The sequence below is a fragment of the Pseudophryne corroboree genome, chromosome 10 (genome assembly GCF_028390025.1).
Source record: "Pseudophryne corroboree isolate aPseCor3 chromosome 10, aPseCor3.hap2, whole genome shotgun sequence".
Taxonomy (NCBI): domain Eukaryota; kingdom Metazoa; phylum Chordata; class Amphibia; order Anura; family Myobatrachidae; genus Pseudophryne; species Pseudophryne corroboree.
In genome coordinates, this window is record NC_086453.1 from 365,478,849 (window position 1) to 365,499,846 (window position 20,998).

The 20,998-nt window shown below is 41.7% G+C and overlaps 1 protein-coding gene and 1 pseudogene across 1 annotated transcript in view; both read right to left on the reverse strand.

The window, feature by feature from the left end:
* Positions 1-17,593, reverse strand: part of LOC134965383 (indolethylamine N-methyltransferase-like) — a 58,672-nt gene extending 41,079 nt beyond the window's left edge. The window contains exons 1-2 of the mRNA XM_063941847.1: positions 17,443-17,593; positions 13,346-13,553 (exon numbers count right to left, since the gene is read on the reverse strand). Coding sequence (XP_063797917.1) covers positions 13,346-13,553; positions 17,443-17,593 — 359 coding nt within the window. The remainder of the gene's footprint in view (positions 1-13,345; positions 13,554-17,442) is intronic.
* Positions 14,623-14,742, reverse strand: LOC134968086 (5S ribosomal RNA; annotated as a pseudogene).
* Positions 17,594-20,998: the final 3,405 nt, after the last annotated feature.

Here is a 20,998-nt window from a genome sequence, read left to right on the forward strand (position 1 = left end):
TAATAATATGGATTATGATGGTTTGCCAACAGTCATATAGTGGCAATCATACAATTATCCTTACTCGTTAGCATTCTAGACGGTAGTAATTACTTACTATCGGGATCAATAAAAACCAATAGTTACATTTCATCCTACGGTTATACATAGTGATTTTTTTGAGCACTAGATACAATTTCTCCCAGGTTGAGCGCTGTATTCCCCTGCTAATTTGTACCTCAGAGGTTAGTCACCCCTAGTTGTTAACAGCTCGCCAAACCACTAGCACCCAGTACGCTGGTACAACCCACTTTTTCGCACCACCAGAGACACTCGCGGCTGGTGGTGCCGAATCCCCTCTGCGAGACACCAGCCCCCCAGCGCTGGTGGCCGCTGTGCCAGACCTGCTGACAGTGTAACGCACAGAGCCGCCTGGCGCTGCAGTGTGCGCAGAGACGGGATGCGCTGATGGATCAGTCACCGTCGCACCTCCCGCTCCCGAGCTGGCAGCGGGCCTGGCAGGGAGAGCAGCAGGGCGGCAGAGGCGCACAGCACCCTGTGTGGGAGTTGTGTCCACCAGCCACTGGGGACGGGGAGCAGAGCGCCTGGGCATGCTGAAGTGGTGAGGAGGACACACACTGGGCGAGTGAAACTGGCAGGGAGTGAGGCAAAAAGAAGGCAGCAGGGGGGAACAAATGATATTAACAATGTATAAAAGTATATAAGGAAAGTAGATAAGAAAAGGGATAGAATAAAGAAATGAGGAATAAAGAATAAACTGAAACAGGAAATAGAGAGAATAAAAACAAAAAAACTCAAGGGGAGAAAGAGTGAGAGAGACAGCAATAATACAGCCTTCACTTATCACTTCCAACCGACACGAGGAAGCAAATCTGGAAGCTTCTACTCTACATGCACTTAATCACCTCCCCTACACTCACTGATAGGCTGGCCATAACCAATTACAACTCACTCAAAACTCTGATATGCCTAGCAACAGAGGACATCTTCAACTAAACATAAAAATGTAAGACTCTTATATAGATTTCGTGCCTAGCCAGGCACTCTCCTTATCTTACCTTACTACAGCCTAGTTATTAGCTGAGAATATTGTCTGCAATAGTACTAGTGCTGACTAAGATAGCTTTATAACGTAATAGGTGATAGATCACCGTCTCTCTCCTCCACTAAGCTGTGCAGGTGTGATGTGTGGTGCTTATTGTACTACCTCTTCTGTAGACAGCAATGCCCTTATATGGCGTTCCCAGCCTTGTCTCACAGTCTGCCTCAGCTGTATGGAGATAAGATATCCCTTAGGCTTACTTCTCCCTCCACTGTCAATATCTGGTGGGCCACACCTCTGGGATGGCTTAGGCAAAGAGGGCACCGCCTTTTCACCGCCTCGTAGTGTGACTACTGCCGTAAAGCTGTGCCTCCTCTCCTCCCAACTGGCCGATCACCATGGCAGCTTCTCACCGCTGCCACCAATCAGGGAAGCCCCGCCTAACTGTCACTGGAGTTGCTCTCTCTCATGCTGCCAGGGTGATACTTAAGTCCTACCGCTCTGAGCCTCATTTACCAGGGTTACTGTCAGTGTAAGACAGGGGCATGAAGGGCCCACCGGGGGAATGCAGTTATTGGGGGCCATACTTATGGTTGTGGCCAGCCTACAAACGTGGTGTTGCCAGCCTCCCAAGAGGCTTGCAATACACAATAGTTTAGTGCAGTGTAATGCAACATATCTACCATGTATAATAAAAGTGCACAGTCTGGAACCTGATCCCTAGAGGAAAGAGTGGGCTCTTAGGCAGTGGGGCCTACTGGTGGTTTCCCTGGTACCCCTGTGAGCCAGTCCGACCCTGGTTACCGTAGCCGCACAACTTGTGCAGCCAGGTCGTAGCTGGCGCAGCACACACCTCCATGGCCATTTCCCATTCCAGTGGTAAGTGCATAGCTCCCCCAACTGATTTTTCAGGGGGCCACGTGTTTCGGAACTGCCAACGTGCATGTAGAGTCTACCAGTTTCAATCACGTGCCAGCTCCTGCTCCTGCCCGTCCACTGCCACCAATGTACAGTGCATATAACACGGGTTACACTACCAGTGCTCCAAGTAGAATTTTTTTCTTAGTGGTACTTATAGTAAAAATGGGCGTGGTCACATGTCATGAGGGGGCATGGCCACACAAAACTAGAGGAGAGGCTACATGACAATAGGGCATGGCCACATTATGCCACACACCAGGGCTGTAACTATGTGTGTGCCAGGTGTGCCTGGCACACAGCACAGTTGCCCTGAGGGTGCAACTGCCTGCTACCCCAAAGTTTGCAGCATTGTAATGAGTCAGACTGACTCATTACAACCCGCCTGTACTGTGGGCAGCAGCCGCAGCCAGCATCTAAAGGGGAGGTGATGTTTGCAGTGTTAGTGTGCCCACCTCCTGACCCCCGCTTCCTGATCCCCAACTGCCCGGCTCCCGCCTCCTGATCTTCCTCTGCCCAGCTCCCGCATCCTGACCCCTGTTGCCTGACTCCCACCTCCTGATTCCCCGCTGCCTGTCTCCTGCTTCCTGTCCCCTACTGTCCGGCTCCCACTTCCTGTCTCCAGCTTCCTACCTCCTGCCATTCTGGCGGCCTGGATCCCACTTTATGGATCCCCGCACCCACTCTCTGGCTCCTGCATCCTGACACGTTGGCAAAGACAGGTCCAGCATCGGCTCCCGCATGCAGAGGCGGTCCAGCAGCGAAAACAGTGGCTGCAGACATGAGGAGGATCTGGTGAGAGAAGAGAGAGGACTGACGGGGGTGAGTGATGGGGGATTTACCTCTATATGAGTACATGTGGCTGTGTGTGTGTGTGTGTGTGTGTGTGTGTGTGTGTGTGTGTGTGTGTTTGTATGTCTTGTTGTGTATGTATATATAATGTATGTGGCTATGTGCACTGTGCATATATGTATATATGTTATAGAAGAATGGATACTCCCCTCCTGCGCAATTCGATATATAGAAAGATAAGACTAGTAGAAAAGGTTCTAAAGGATCGCTGTCTAATTCGGCTAAGTTCCTTGTTAGGAGGAACTAGAAGTGTAAAATAGAATATAAATAGAGGTATTGGCACCTCCAGGATATGTTAACCCCAGAAATTAGAAAAACCCTTTTATGGTTCCACAACTAAGTGTCAACAGGTTTAAAACATAACGGTCAAAATGTTCCTTCATAAAATGTATTAAAACAAAATATTAAGAAGATTAGTGTCCATAACATGTCAATAATGGCATAGTACGAATCTCCCGCATTAATCAATTCATTGAAGACAAGGAAAGGTATGGGTAGATCTTTAATCTTCTTCCTCCTTATCAAAGAATTCGGGAGTTACATCAGATACAACAGAATGATAATCCAACGCATTTCGTCTTGTACCAAGACTTCATCAGGGGTATATCTAAAATAGTAGGACAGCTTAATCAACACATAAAAATGTTTATACAAGTGTTAAGTATGATATTACATTTGGTACACTACCACATACAGAAAATATACAAGACATGGAATAGTTGAATATTAAAATAATGAACATTTAAGATAATGATCATAAACAATATAATTTAAAACGGAGAATAAGTAAATGAAGAAGGAGAAAAAGTGGAGAGTTGGACGGTGTCATAATAGTTCACAAGACATACCTCTGATAATGGCAAATTAGGATCTACAGACTAGAATGGACTTGAATAATCAGTCAGGGATGTTAGAAGGAAGAATTCCACATCACTTGTAATGATATCAATCCAGCCTAATTGAGAATTAATTCATTTTAAAACTATCACATTATGCATTAGTGCCTAATTCATAGGGCTTAATGTGACACTACATACCCAATAGGTCCAATCCTCATATATCAAAAAAGCTCCAATGTTGGAGATATTCAGACGGACAAATGGCTTGACAGGCTCTTAAATAGCGAACCTTGTGGACCAATTAATTGGTATTATTAGTTACATATTGGACCTTAAAAGGAAAATGAGGAGAACTACTGCTACACATTAGAAAAATGGATCACTTAAGGAAGTATGTGAACACAGAAATGATCTAGTCAAATCCAGGATGATAATTCACTCCATTAAAACTAGCGGACAAAAAGAATGGTCCAAAGCACTAGAGAATAGAGTACCTCTTTTACCTAAATTCTCTATATGTGAACAATCCTTATGAAATAATCTATTTAGATGGAATCATAAAATTACAATTTTGCATTTGTAGGCAAAACCAACATACCTTATAAACAACTAGGGGTATATATTCCTATATGGAGAGAAATTATCCTCACCAACTATCCTCACCAATTCATAAAGATGTGGAACCTAATGGGTTAAATGAATGGCAGAATATTTAACATCCAGAAACCTTTACAAGGCATACTGTGAATTGAAAAAAACACAAACTATCAGATGAGTAGTGCTTTCACAGTGAACAATGTGTTAAAAATAGCAATATATAATAAATTCCATATCCATACATACGTTTTTTTTTTATAATGATTTCATATAACATACTATAATAGATCCAAAAACATGTGTAATAGATTAAATAAATGGAGCCCTGTTCAATTCAAAATGTGAAAGAAATCCTTACCCTCCAAAAGAAAGTCAGTGGTGGCCCAGCATCAATGCAATGAAGCATATGGGTCCTGGCCACCCTATTATAGTGAAAAGGTAGTGACATCACTTCCTTGAACTTACGTGATTGGAACAATAATTACTGGCTTGAAATCTTAGAACTATGCAGGGTTTCATATTATAATTGGTATAGAATTATACTACTAATGTGTAAAAATTATTACACATTAGTAGTATAATTCTAAACTAATTATAATATGAAATCCTACATAGTTCTAAGATTCTTTTTGTCCGCTAGTTTTAATGGAGTGAATTATCATCCTGGATTTGACTAGATAATTTCTGTGTTCACATACTTCCTTAAGTGATCAATTTTTCTAATGTGTAGCAGTAGTTCTCCTAATTTTCCTTTTATTAAGGTCCACTATGTAACTAATAATACCAATTAATTGGTCCATTAGGTTCGCTATTTATGAGCCTTTTGCGCCATTTGTCCGTCTTAATATCTCCAACATTGGAGCTTTTTTGATATATGAAGATTGGACCTATTGGGTATGTAGTGTCACATTAAGCCCTATGAATTAGGCACTAATGTATAATGTGATAGTTTTAAAATTAATTAATTCTCAATTAGGCTGGATTGATATTACAAGTGATGTGGAATTCTTCCTTCTAACATCCCTGACTGATTATTCAAGTCCACTCTAGTCTGTCGATCCTAATTTGCCATTATCAGAGGTATGTCTTGCGAACTATTGTGACACTGTCCAACTATCCACTTTTTCTCCTTCTTCATTTACTTATTCTCCATTTTAAATGATATTGTTTATGATCATTATCTTAAATGTTCATTATTTTAATATTCAACTATTCCTTGTCTTGTATATTTTCTGTATGTGGTAGTGTACCAAATGTAATTTCAAACTTAACACTTGTATAAACATTTTTATGTGTTGATTAAGTTGCCCTACTATTTTAGATATACCCCTGATGAAGTCTTGGTACAAGACGAAACGCGTTGGATTATCATTCTGTTGTATCTGATGTAACTCCCGAATTCTTTGATAAGGAGGAAGAAGAGTAGAGATCTACCCATACCTTTCCTTGTCTTCAATGAATTGATTAATGCGGGAGATTCATACTATGCCATTATTGACATGTTATGGACACTAATCTTAATATTTTGTTTTAATAACTTTTATGAAGGAACATTTTGACCATTATGTTTTAAACCTGTTGACACTTAGTTGTGGAACCGTAAAAGGGTTTTTCTCATTTCTGGGGTTAACATATCCTGGGGGCGCCAATTCCTCTATTTTTATTTTATATGTATATATGTGGTTATGTGTATATGTATATATGTGACTGTGTGCATATATGTGGTTATGTGTGTGGGGGAGGGAGGCAACATTGTCTCTTCCACCTCCAGGGATCTGGTATGAACTTACGCCCCTGGCTTGACGTAAGCTGTAAAACGAGGAACTCTACGTGCCGTACTGTGTAAAATGGGGACTCTGTAAGTCGTAATGTGTAAAAAGAGGGACTCTGTCTGCTGTAATGTGTAATAAGATGGACTCTGCTGTACTGTGTAAAATGGGGACACTGCTGTGCTGTGTAAAAAGAGGGACACTGTCTGCCGTACTGTGTAAAAAGAGGGACACTGTCTGCCATACTGTGTAAATAGGGGGCACTGTCTACCATACTGTGTAAAAAGAGGGACACTGTCTGCCATACTGTGTAAAATAGGGACTCTATCTGGTGTAGTGGCACTACTGTTCAGCGTAATTTGAATAATGGAGACTACTGTGCAGCGTAATATGAATTGGTATGATTTTGTGGCCACATCCCTTCACCGTGAAGCCACACCCCTAGATTTTTAAAGCGCATCTGAGGCGTGCACTGGCTCTGTTGTTAATAAGGAGGGGGGGTGCGCCGATGCTGTTTCTTGCACACAGCGCTATAATGTCTAGTTGCAACACTTCCACACACCGTAATGCCCCTTACACATTGCGCCACACACCGTAATGCTTATTACACATTATGACAGACATCAAAATGCCCATTACACATTACGCCACGCACCTTAATGCTTATTACACATAATGCCACAGACCGTAAAGCCCATTACACATTATGCCAGACACGGTAACACCCATTACACATTATGCCACACACTGTAATGCCTTACATATTATACCACACACCATAATGCCTATTACATATTATGCCACACACAGTTATGCCAGTGACACCATTTTATGTCTCACACACAAAAATGCCCCTTACAAATTATGCCCCAGCTGGGCTGGTGGTAGTGAATACTAACACCATATTTCTTAATGGTACTCTGTACCACCCTACTTTCAGCACTGCACACGCCTGTCCACTGTCACCAATGTACGAGGGACACTCTATGCATTTGTAGATATTAATAAATAAATATACCACAACAACACATAAGACAAATATATGAGTACAAATAAGACTTTCCACAGTGAATATGAAAAGGGAAAGTGATCTTTTGGTGGGGTACCACATATTTTCCTGACTGTCCCTTCCATAGCTGCCTCATTTAGAGGTCCATTTATTAACATTATTTTTACAAAAATATTGTGAAAAGGGCTGTTTTCTGTTTTCACACCCTTTCACATTATTTTAGTATCACCTGAATGTATTAAAGGGCATTTGGAGCAGTTTTCATGAAAAGCTACTCCAAACCCTTTAAATCACTTTTTTTAATAACCCACATAGCAATCCCCATACTTGTAATGGAAAATGCGATTTGACCGAATTTACTAAAAAAAATGTGAAAAAATACCGCAGTGTGCCCTGTGATAATTTTCCCAGCTCAGGCTGGTGAGATCACAGGGCAGCACTTTGATAGGCAGTCATTTCCCCAGCTTTCTCTGACCCTGTTGGTGGGGGCAGCAAATGCACAGCAGGACATTGGGGTATTTTTTATGAAAAATACACAGATGATGCTGCGGAGTGTCATCGCAGAGACTGAGCTTTGCTCACAAGCTGTGTACCTACATGCGATAATTGATACATCCCTGCGATGTAATCAATTATCGTGGTGCGACTTTGGGCGATGACAACCGCATCCAAGGATGCATATGGTGATAAATAGGCCACTTAGTCCTCCCTGCATATATCATAATTTCCTCCCCCAGAGCTGCCTCTCATTACCCCCTCTATAGCTCTCATTCTCAGTCAGTTCCTTCCATATAACATGAGCCCCTTGCAGCACTCACTGACCTCACAACTCACCAACTGACCCCCTCCCCCACAGTTCACTCACTGACCACACAGCACACACTGGCCTCACTGTACCAACAACAACAACACTCACTGTCCATCTCAGAGACACCCTCACTGTCCCCTTACAGCATTCACTTTCTCCTTCACTGTCTACCATGTGTCACCCTTGTCCCTTTCAAAGTTCTCCTCACAGCCCTCCCCTTTCCTCTACTATCCACTTCACAGCACCACCCTTCCACAGCCCCTTCTAACAACCACCCACAGCACTCCCTAACCCTTTTAATGTCCACCTCACATCAACACCCCACAGCAGGCCCCATCAGTGTCCACCCAATAGCACTTTCCCTCTCTCCAACACCAGCAATCTCCCTGGTTTCTCCAATAACCACCCATCATCAGCACAAACAAACTTACCCGCTCTACTTTTGATACAAACAGAAAGTAATAATGCCACTGTATAGGTCATTGGTACGGCCTCATCTAGAATACTGTATTCAGTTCTGGAGGCCATATCTTCAAAAGGATATTAATACATTAGAAACTGTATAAAGGAGGGCAACTAAAATGGTGCATGGCCTACATCACAAAACATACGCAGAAAGACTAAGAAATCTCAATATGTATAGTTTGGAGGAGAGAAGGGAAAGGGGGGACATGATAGAAACTTTCAAATATATCAAGGGTTTTAACAAAGTCCAGGAGGGAAACATTCTCCAAATGAAGAGAAGCAAAAGGACACGAGGACATGCACTGAGACTGGAGGGGGGGAGGTTCAGGGGAAATTTGCGGAAAAATTATTTCACAGAAAGGGTAGTGGACAAGTGGAATAGCCTCCCATCAGAGGTGGTAGAGGCTAAGACAGTAGAGCAATTTAAACATGCATGGGATAGACATAAGGATATCCTTACAAAGAAATAAGGATCAAATAAGGTTAGAGATAAAAAATAATAAAAAAAAAAAAAAAAAAAAAGGGCAGACTAGATGGCCCAAGTGGTTCTTATCTGCCGACAAATTCTATGTTTCTATGTTTCTTTGTAAAAAAGAAGAAGACAACTCTCTATGTTGGGGCACTCATTATGAAGGTAAAACATAACTTTTATTGACTTCAAAAGACTCACATAAACATTGCAACATATAACATAAATAATAAGGCACCAACAGAGGCCTTATACCATTAGCCCTCCCCTGTTAATCAAATTGTATTTTACCTATAAAGGGTAATTGATCTAAACAACATTTCAGGTCATTTATTAGAAGGGTTTAAAGCATAGTAAATATTCTCTATTTGCAGATCTTCCTATGACAAATGATTACTTTGTATCTTATATTGTAGCCACTAATGTCCTGTTGTGACAGGATGTGGCTTTTTTATCAAATTCTAAACCAATTCTTTGTAGTATGTTGCTGTTCAATAGTAACTAATATATCCTAACACTGTTACTTATTCTGCTGTTGCCTGAATAATATCTGGCAAGGATTGTTAATAAATGCCATATTATTTGGAAATAACTTACTAAATTGTTGCCACAGATAGGGTAAAGTTCAGAAGGAAGAGGGTAACAGGTGTGCCTAGTTTCTGCTTTTGTAGAACTGCTAATAAGCATTGAATCCACAATGAGAGAACTGTGATTGGCACATATGTATTCCCCAAGAGCTGTATCTGCTTTCAACCTTCCCTGAGTTCCTGAGTTGGCAAAGAATGATGAGAGTACAGGGGAGAGGCCCCTAATAGGGGTCCTTAATTGGATTCAAATCAGTTCCCAATGAAAATATTATTACTAAAACACCTTGTTAATCACTTCAATTACCTTGGATGAAATTAATCTCCAAGTACCCCTAAGATAGGAAAACTAGAAAGAAGTTTTATGATTTCATTAAATATTAACACTCAATCAATCCCCTCCAGCTGATATTTGGAACTAACTGAAAATGATATTTTTCCTCTGCGTCCTTATCCCTGCAGATGTTATCTGATATATAGATGTTTTTTCAGGAATATGCTTAGGGATAATCACATGTCAAAACGTACCAAGGAACTGCATCACCTAAGTTAGACACAACTGGCTAAGTCTATAAAAAGAATAGACCTCAGGAGTAACAATTCATATATTTACATACAAGTACATGCATCTTTTCTTCATGATAAATTGAATGTGAATACCAACTTATTAAAGGGATTGTAGTACAGAGAGATATTACAAGTATAGAGAACTTAAAATTAAATTCCCTATTAGCGGCAAGCTTAACATAACCTTTTTTTCATACAGTATTTAGTGTCCTATTTTAGGAAAGTAAAAGCTCCCTATCCCAATCTGTAACTCTCAAGGAGTGAACAGCGACTGTGTAAGCCCTAACTCCTGGATTCCATTAAGCTTTGACTGTGTGGAACAGTCAATTATGCCTCTTATTTCTGTACCATAATTTCCAGCATTATCATGAATGATTTCTTGCCCTAATATCCAGGTATTCCTGAACAGGGTAATAATTCATACAAGTGGAAACAAACTCTTCTTCGTGATGTATTAAATATATATAGCACAATTCTAAATTGAATTATTGTGCAATTGTACAATTCATATGTAATACCCACCTCCAACCAATTGTCATTTTGCCATATTTTTAGGACCTTAGGACCTTTGTGGACAATACCTATGATATAAATTCCTCATTATTTCTATGCCCTCTCATTGGTAATCTGATTCAGAGACACCAACAGTAGAAGCACACTTCTTCCTTGGAGAAGCACTATACATTCTTTCATTAGCAATTCGATGTCATTTGATATGATTGCAGACAGTAGAAATCGGTGATGCCACCTCCTTGGGAAACTTCTTTCTAGTTTTCCTATTTTAGGGGTACTTAGAGATTAATATCATCCAAGGCAATTGAAATGATTAACAAGGTGTTTTACAGTAGTAATAATATTTTTGTTGAAAGCAGATACAGCTCTTGGGGAATACATATGTGCCAATTACAGATCTCTCATTATGGATTCAATGCTTATTAGCAATTCTACAAAAGCAGAAACTGGGCACACCAGTTACCCTCTTCCTTCTGAACTTTACCATATCTTTGGCAACAATTTAGTAAGTAATTTCCAAATAATATGGCATATATTAACAATCCTTGCCAGATATTATTCAGGCAACAGCAGAATAAGTAACAGTGTTACGATATATTAGTTACTATTGAACAGCAACATACTACAGAGAATTGGTTTAGAATTTGATAAAAAAGCCACATCCTGTCACAACAGGACATTAGTGGCTACAATATAAGATACAAAGTAATCATTTGCCATAGGAATATCTGCAAATAGAGAATATTTACTATGCTTTAAACCCTTCTAATAAATTACCTGAAATGTCGTTTAGATTAATTACCCTTTATAGGTAAAATACAAATTGATTAACAGGAGAGGGCTAATGGTATAAGGCCTCTGTTGGTGCCTTATTATTTATGTTATATGTTGTAATGTTTATGTGAGTCTTTTGAAGTCAATAAAAGTTAAGTTTTACCTTCATAATGAGTGCCCCAACATAGAGAGTTGTCTTCTTTCTGTTTGTATCAATTTACTCTACAACTCCTGGAGCAACGCCGGCTTAAGTTGATCATTCATAATTAAGTGTTCATCGCAGAATTAAAAATTCTTGTCTCAGATTTTATTTATGATACCGGTTCTTGTAATTAAGTAACCCAGTGCGCTATTTCTATTTCCCCTACCAACCTGTTATTCTGCTCTACTTTGGCCTAGTCTCCTGTTGCTGCTCAGCACCCCAGCAGCAGTACACAGCAGCCTGATGCATATATGTAGTCACACCTGACTGTAAGTGAGAGAGAGAGGAGCTCAGGGAGGCGGAGCTACCAGGCTAGCTTCTCTTATTGTGTTATAGTGCAGAGCAGCCAGGCAGGGAGCATCCTCTCTACCTACCTCCTTCCTGCCTCCCACAGCTGGCCATGTGCAAGCAGAGTGTGGATGCAGGTGGCCCCGGAGCTAAGATGGCAGATAGCACCATGCCCCCCATCCCAGCCCGCCACTGGCTGCATACCACCTATAAAAGTAGATGCCAGTATTTTAATTGATCTGACTTAATAATATGTTCATTCATTGACCACAAGAGACCAATAACGAAAACCCAACAGAATGGTTCCCCATACTGCAGCCAGACTCATGACGGGTATGTGCTATAAGGCTCCTTCTAGTTAATTAATGTCTATATTCTGCAAAGAGCAACTTCATGTCCCTCAGTAAAGGTTTTTTATTTTTACCTATTGCTCTCCTTCAGGAGAGAAGAGAAGAAGAATCCATATAGATTTAGGCGATGAATGAAATAGAAACCCAGGGATTTGGGCAAGTTGTTTATTTTAAATGAAAGAGTTAAACAGTAATGTGTTTAGTAATACAGGTTGAGTATCCCTTATCCAAAATGCTTGGGACCAGAGGTATTTTGGATATCGGATTTTTCCGTATTTTGGAATAATTGCATACCATAATGAGATATCATGGTGATGGGACCTAAATATAAGCACAGAATGCATTTATGTTTCATATACACCTTATACACACAGCCTGAAGGTCATTTTAGTCAATATTTTTTATAACTTTGTGCATTAAACAAAGTGTGTCTACATTCACACAATTCATTTATGTTTCATATACACCTTATACACACAGCCTGAAGGTCATTTAATACAATATTTTTAATAACTTTGTGTATTAAACAAAGTTTGTGCACATTGAGCCATCAAAAAACAAAGGTTTCACTATCTCACTCTCACTCAAAAAATTCCGTATTTCGGAATATTCCGTATTTCGGAATATTTGGATATGGGATACTCAACCTGTATTAGCTAAGTCTGGTGAAATACATATAACAGGAGACCATGGAGGTCATTCAGATCTGATCGCTGGGCTGTGTTTTTTGCTGTCTTGCGATCAGATTGTCGCCGCCTACAGGGGGAGTGTATTTTTGCTGTGCAAGTGTGCGATGCTATGTGTACGCCGAGCTGCTAAAATTCTGTGTGTGCTGTCTCTGCGCAGCCCAGGACTTACTCTTCCAGTGCGATTGGGGCCAGAGCTGATGTCAGATACCCTCACTGAAAATGATTGGGAATGACTGCGTTTTCCAGACTATTCCCAGTAAACAGTCAGTTATCACCCACAAACTGCTTCCTCCTGTCAATCACCTTTCGAACGCCCATGCAAATGGATTTTTTGCACAATCCCGTCACTGACAGACGATTCCCTTTGTTGCTGTCCGATGCGCATGCACATTGCGGTGCATACACATGCACAGTTAGGACCTGATAGCCGCTGTGCGAAAACGCACAGCAGTGATCAGATCTGAATTACCCCCAATGGCATGAGCTGTACAACAGATATTTATTTCATCCCAGGATAAATAAGGGTCAGTGTAAAGCATTTGGAATAGGTTACTGAGTACTGACACTGGGGTTACACTTGATAAATGTTTTGGAAAATATGTTTTCTTACCTGTTTCCTTCTAGACATTTAATATATTCCATTACGTGAGACCAATCAAATGCTCCGGTACGTGTGTTAATCCATTTGTTCAGCTCCATAATACATCGCTCAGAGCACTTCAGCACAATGATCTGTTTGAAATATCCACTGGCTGTATAGAGATGATGAATGAAGGATCCAAAACTGATGTCAATCAAAAGGTCTCCCTTAATGTAACCTGCAGGGAAAGATCCCAGTGATTACAGAGTGTAATATACTGTAATATGTAGCATCTACAGCACTCTACTATGCATCACTCTGTAATGTCCTGTTACTGGTAGAGGAGTGCGGGTACAGATTTACCCTTTATTTTTGCAAAATGTATTTAAAGTTCGGATTTATCCAGATTTATCTTATTGGTTATTCAAAACAAGTGGGAACCTGCACATCCCTAGATACAGGTAAGCCACTTCCTCACAACACACCTGTTGCTGCTTCACTGTAATGTATGAGGTATGTAAGTACTTCTTTGATCAGCATTTCCAGTAACTGGAGTCACCTTTCCAGCATATTCACACAGACATTTACAGACCTCAGAAGTGTCCATAATTTGCCATAATGTAAACTCTTAGGAAACATGCACACTTATATATCACTGATGCCTGGCGTGTGTGAGTTACCAGTTCCCTCTGCTAGTGTCTATTACAATGCAATGCACCTAGCCCATTCCAGGAGACTGTGCTAAGTAATATGATATACAACACTTGTATAGCTGTGTGCAAATGAGTCTGTATGTGAAGAACAACAGAACTTGGCATTTAAACAAAGTGTTGCCACTGCATTGTAGCACTTATAAAACAGATTTAGAGACTCATTACCTGGACACAGACTTGTAGAACGTGATTGGAGAAGGAGTAAGACTCTCTTTTGGGTGCACTCTTAGGCTGATAAACAATGATCAAGATATAGGTAAGTATATTAAAACTTGACTTTTAATGAGAATAATTAAAAGCTGGTATCCTAAATTACACACACAAACATACAAATAACATAAATATAAAAAATATATCTTTGGTCTTCAAGTATGATAGGAGGTATGATCCTAAATTGAGTTATGAGACCAAAGCTGCCAATTCCGCATGCTGGTATCAAAAATAGAGGCACTGGATTTGTGCCAGTTAGCTCAGCCCCCAAAATCACAAATGATAGCTTTTTGTGCAGGACAAATAATAATGTAGAAAAGTGAATAGATTGAAGGAAGATAAGAGCAGTGATTCTGCTGTCAGTGTTAGGCAAGGAATAAGAGAGTTCTACTAAACTCGGTATTCCCTGGCGGTCACCCATCCAAGTACTGACCAAGCCCAACACTGCTTAGCTTCCAAGAGCGGACGGTATTGGGCGTCTTACAGTGTGGTATGATAGTAGGTTGTCCGAACTCATCAGCTCCCTGGATCACTGATGAGAGATCACTATAAGGAAATTATTTGTACCAGATAAAGTGAGAAAATAGAATAAAGGTGGATCTGCTGCCAATGTTAGGCGGAGATGAGACTGGAGTATTACAATCGCCCGTATAGGTACTCCAGATCATTGGTGAGAGTCCATGGATGGAGGAAAAGATGCTGGTTTTAGATAACAAATAGAATAAAGTAAATTGTACACTTGTGTATGCAGATATAGAGATCTATCAAAAGAAATGAGCACAATGATTGCTGGCCTGTATAATCAAATATACAGCAATTCAGACCTTCAAGAAAATAGCAATATTAAGCAGTATATTCATCTGTGAAAAATAATGCATGTACAATCTTTTTTGATAAGGTCCTTAAATGAGACACAAATAATGGTCGGCATCAACATTTGCTAGCAGCACAATGGCTAGAGGTAACAACCCTTAATATTGGGAAATGAAAAAATGCCTGTTCTAATATGTGGAAATTAAGTGTCACCGATCAGCTATCCTGCCCTCCTGCAGCTGGCTCCCAGACTCACGGCCTCCCTATCTCCCACCGGACAGGTTCTGCAGCCACAGTGCCGTCAGTCCTCCTATTATAATTGAGGACCAAAGATATATTTTTTTATATTTATGTTATTTGTATGTTTGTGTGTGTCATTTTGGATACCAGCTTTTAATTATTCTCATTAAAAGTCAAGTTTTAATATACTTACCTATTTCTTGATCACTGTTAATCAGCCTAAGAGTGCACCCAAAAAAAAGTCTTACTCCTTCTCTACTCTACAGTACTATTGTTGACTCAGGGTTCACCGCTACATAGACTTTATCTGGGAATATTCCCCCCAATTGTCTTATTTTGGTCTTTCATACATTTTGTAACTGGTGTGGAATCTTCCCTCTTACATGTTTCTGGACACAGACTTGTCCGAGGATACTGGCAGAGACCTGGGCCAGCTGTTGAGAAGGATGAATGCTCCTGTCCATAGTTTATGCATATTGTTACTCGTTCATTGTTTTTAGAGGTGCATGGCCAAACCTCCAGGATTTGGCCACACCCCCTGTATCTTCCGTGCCCACATATATTTTGCCAGTTCTTCCCATCTCAGCTCTACTCTATGTAGGAATCTTTTTGAGCATTGTTTTTCATTCTGTTATGGGGACCATGCAGCTTAAGGGGGGCTAAAACTGTACACCCTGCACCCGTTTATTTACTTCTTTACCTAACCCAGCAAACTCCCCTTCTAGTCCTTCTTTCCCACACCCACAGTTTACCCCATCTGTGTCACCCTTGTCTAGCTGCCCCTCCCATTTAGAATGTAAGCTCTCATGAGCAGGGCCCTCTACCCTCATGTGATTTGCCTTCTCTTACGTAAACTATCTTCTACTCCGTACCCCCTAGCGATGGTACAGTCCCACATCCTGCTCTGGCAGCATCATGGTGGCCCTGTTACTGCAACTGCCCTGACTTTGATCTCTGAGGGGGGACACAGATGGTGTGACCAAAAATTACATCCAACAAGGGAACCAGCTGGTGAGTTACAGTAGATTGCACATGGGCTGGTGGCTACACATAGGTGAGGAGATCCTGCATCATGTCTTGGGGTCTGGTGCTGTGCAGCCGGGGATCCTGTGACCCTGGAGTAAGACCTGGGATTGTCATGGCTGCCAGTGATCCTCCCACCCAACTATAAGACCTGGGGGTATCATCGCTGCCAGGGATCCTCCCACCCTACTGTAAGACCACTCTGTTTGCAGTGCACTCTGTCCTATATAAAAAGTGTGGTAGGGAGGAGGAATGATAATAATTTTATGTTAGAAAAGGGGGGGTGCCAAATTGCTGCCTTACCCTTGGTGACAAAAATCCTAGTTTTGGCCCTGGTCATCCCCACCTACTTTTTAGTTGGTCTTGTCTGAGGCCATTTCAAGTTCTCAATTTGCCCTTCTAGTCCTTGTCATCTGATAGTGTGATTACACAGGGTTCTTCAATCCTCACTCAATACACTGTAACTACAATATGTAAGTGGGCAGATCTAATGACGTAATGCATACAGATGGAGCCTCGCTCATCTATCCGTCTCTGGCATTTGGCGTATGGCATTACTGGCGAGTGTAATACTAGTGATCATCCACCAGATTTTGCTTTTAAAAATCACTGTTGCCCATGTATAAGGTGTCAAATAAAATATTATAGTGCAAGAATCACCATTGCACATGCGAGAGGTCTCCATTGAAATACACTATAGTGTAAGAACTACTTTCTGTACAGTACTGTATGTTACATAGACATGTCAGTGGACAGATATAATGATGTAATGCATATTCCTAACACTCAATGGTAATCAGTATGTACTGTACACAGTCATGTTCCGTCATCAAAGAAAGAGTCATAGGCATTGCATTTAGCAAATTAAAAAGTAATTCTTCACTTTAACAACTGCATAGACATATATAATCTTAGATCCATCATAAAGTATCATTATAAAAATGTATTTATATAGTCCAAGCATTTTATACAGCGCTGTACAGAGAATATATTTGTCATGCACATCAGTCCCTGCCCCATTAGAGAATACAGTCTAAATTCCCCAACACACACCTGTGCACATACAATCACTCACACTAAGGTAAGTTGTTCAGTATAGTATACATACTGTCAGTATAATATACATACCCTCACTGAATGCACGGTGTAAACATTCCATTGGAAATTTAATTGAATCGTCTCCAAAGGTCATGTCTGGTTTGTTAGAAAAATATGTTTCCAGAAGTTCTCTAGAATCAACGCCATGTACAGGATAGAATTTATGGGCGCTGGAATCCATTTTGTATTACTGTATCACAGGTTGTCTGACGCTCACGGGTATTAATTTACTGGCTCAGGAATTCTGTTTATATGCACCAGGATCCAGTTATTTATATTCTTCAGTAACCAGGATATCAGTGCTATCACATGATGGTTTATCAGCCTCAGGAGCTGTCTTGAGAATGCTGGTGACAGAGTGATCATCTCCTAAAGCAAAATAAATCATCATACTAATTATTTTTTAATTTATATGTAAATATTGTAAAATATTGAAGCAATTTAATTTAAATATTTCTAGTGCAAACACATACTGTATACAGATATTGGGCCTGACATTGTGAAATTAAAATTCAAAGCCATAGTCATTTGTTTGAAAGCAAGTTTGAAGTTTGAACAGTGAATGTATAATACTAATAATATTTCTCTTATGTCCTAGAGGATGCTGGGTTCCACATTAGTACCATGGGGTATAGACGGGTCCACCAGGAGCCATTGGCACTTTAAGAGTTTGGGAGTGAGGGCTGGCTCGTCCCTCTATGCCCCTCCTACCAGACTCAGTTTAGAAAATGTGCCCGGAGGAGCCGGTCACAGCTAGGGGAGCTCTACAGAGCTTTTCTAGAAAAGTTTATTTTAGAGTTTATTTTTTTACAGGAGGCTGTTGGCAACAACCTGCCTGCACCGAGGGACTAAGGGGGGGAGCAGTGTCCGTCCTGTGGGATCTGAGCCACTGACTCCACTGACTGGACATTGAGCTCCAGAGGGATCGGATCGTTCTCCGCCACAGGGGAACGCTCGCCCCAGCAGCATGTCGCCAACCCCTGACAGAGCTGAAGAAGTGGTGAGTCACCGACCCCCCTAGGAAGCGGGGGGCCGGTGTGAAGATGGCGGCAATGGGGAGGGAGCACAGTATTAACTGCGCTCCAGGAAGGTACCAGAGGCACATAGTGCGGCGCTGTGAGGGGCACCCTAGGCCAGCGCTTACCACCCACACTGGTCAGCAAGCCTGTCAGGGTCCACGGATCTCAGCCAGCAAAAGTCCTCAGGCCAGTATAATCATCTGAAGAGTCGGAAGACAGTGCCATTAAGGGGGCGGAGCTTCTCCTCAGAGCGGTCCCAGCAGCGTTCCAGCGCCATTTTCCTGCCTTCACAGCACTGGGAGGAAGAACAGGTCCCTCCACAGCAACTCCAGCTTACTGTATATGGTACCAGGGGGTTGTAGAAGGGAGTGGAGGTTGTAATTAGACTGTGTGTCCAATTAAGGAGCACAGCCAGCGCTAATAAGGGGTCTCCCTTTGCTAGAAAGCGCTGTGTGTTGTGTTTGCTCCAATCTCTGTCTCTCTCGCTTGCCATTCTTGGGGGGGAAACTCTGTCTTCCCCCACCTGTGTATGTGTGTGGAGTGTTTGGAGGTCTCCTTTAGCTAAGTCCAGGGACACTGTGCCATATGCTGCAGAGGATTTATCCTCCCAGGATGATCCCATTCCATGTAATCAGGGTAGCACTGGTTTAGCACAGATACCAGCAAGGGAACCAGAGTGGTTTTCCTCTATCAAAACTTGGATTTCTCAGATTTATGACAGGGTTGCCAGTAATGAGTCTGCAACCCAGGTATTACAGAGCTCTATGGCTGTATGGACCATGTCTGCTACCTCAGGACACCCTGCTATATACCCCCACAAACATGCGCTGGTACATGTCACACAAGACGACACGGATACCGATTCTGACACCACAGATGGTGATGGGGATGTGTTGCGGGGGTCCGCATCTCTTGCAAGGGGGGTGCAATTGTTGATAGAGGCTATCAGGGATGTGTTAAATGTTAATGATACCACACCTGAGCAGGTTGAGGAGGCTTTTTCTCTGAAAATAAGAAAGCTTCGCTAACCTTCCCTGCGTCAAAGGAGCTGAATGCTATACTTGAAAAAGCATGGGTTAACCCCGAAAATAAGTTTCAGATCCCTAAGAGGGTTCTGGTGGCCTTTCCTTTCCCTGAAGAGGACAGGAAAAAGTGGGAAAACCCGCCGATTGTTGACGCATCTTTATCCAGCCTCTCAAAAAAGGTGGTTTTATCTTTTCCGGGATCTACCGCCTTAAAGGAGCCGGCAGATAGAAAGATTGATAACACACTTAAATCACTGTATACTGCGTCTGTGGCCATATTACATACCACTATTGCTAATGCATGGATTGCAAAGGCAATAGTGAAGTGGTCGGCTACCTTGCTTGAGGATTGGGATACGATGAATAGGGATGACGTTGCATTATATTTACGCAACATACAGATGGATCCATGTTTATCTTGGCCTTTAATAGGATTAAGTGAGCCAGGTCAGTCAGACTTAATCCCCTGCTGTATTGTTCTCTGTATTGTATTGCAGCTGAGAACAATAGATGAAACGCTTATGTTAATAAACCATGGTATGCCTAGGCGCAGCAAAGAAGTCAAGATAAACGTGGACCCATCTGTACATGATTCTGCAGGTTTTGTAGTAGAATCGATGAAAGACCTGGGTTCCATGGCTGTGGGAATTTCTTCCATGTCTGTTTCAGATCATCAGGGCCAGTGGCTGGGCCAGTGGTCGTCCGACGTGGAATCCAGAAGGAGCGTGGAGTTGCTACCCTATACAGGTCAGGCTCTCTTTGGGGAAGCGCTTGATGCATGGTTATCCACTGCTACAGCGGGTAACTCTACGTTTCATCCCTCAGCAGCACCTGCTCCGAAGAAATCCTTCTCCTCAGCTGTGCAGCAGTCCTTTCGGCCTAACAAGTCTTGAAAGGCCAGATCATCCAATACCTTCTTTAGAGGAGGTAGGGTTAAGTCCTGGAAACCTGCCACTGCAGGTTCCCAGGTACAAAATCCTGCTTCAGGTACCCCAAAGTCCTACGCATGACGGTGGACTGTACGGCCTGTTGGTGGGGCCTGTGGGAGCGAGACTCAGACAGTTCAGTCATGTCTGGGTATCGTCCAGCCTGGATCCCTGGGTAGTAGATATTGTTTCCCCAGCACCCTGAATGATAACAGTAACCAGATACAAATCCCACATGATAATAGAATTCAGAGATCTTCGTTACACATATTTGCGCAAATGTGTGGTTAAGCCCCAAAGCCGCATCAAGGCCTCTCTGTATATTTGGGGTCCCTAGCGCTATATCTAGGTGCAGGGTGTGGCACCCCAAAACACCAGAATGAGCCAGAAAGCCCAGCGTGGCATACCAGTGTAAAAAACTATAGTGTTAATAAATTAGTATTTAGGAAGCCGAAGCTATAGAGAAAGTGATACAAAAATGAAATGCAATTAAAATAGAGAAATAGTGTTAAAAAATGAATAAGTGAAAAGTGTTAATAGAATGTAAAGGTATGCCACACTAAGGCCATCCAGCTCAGCCAGTCCAGAGGCACCACACCTCACACCTCCATTACCA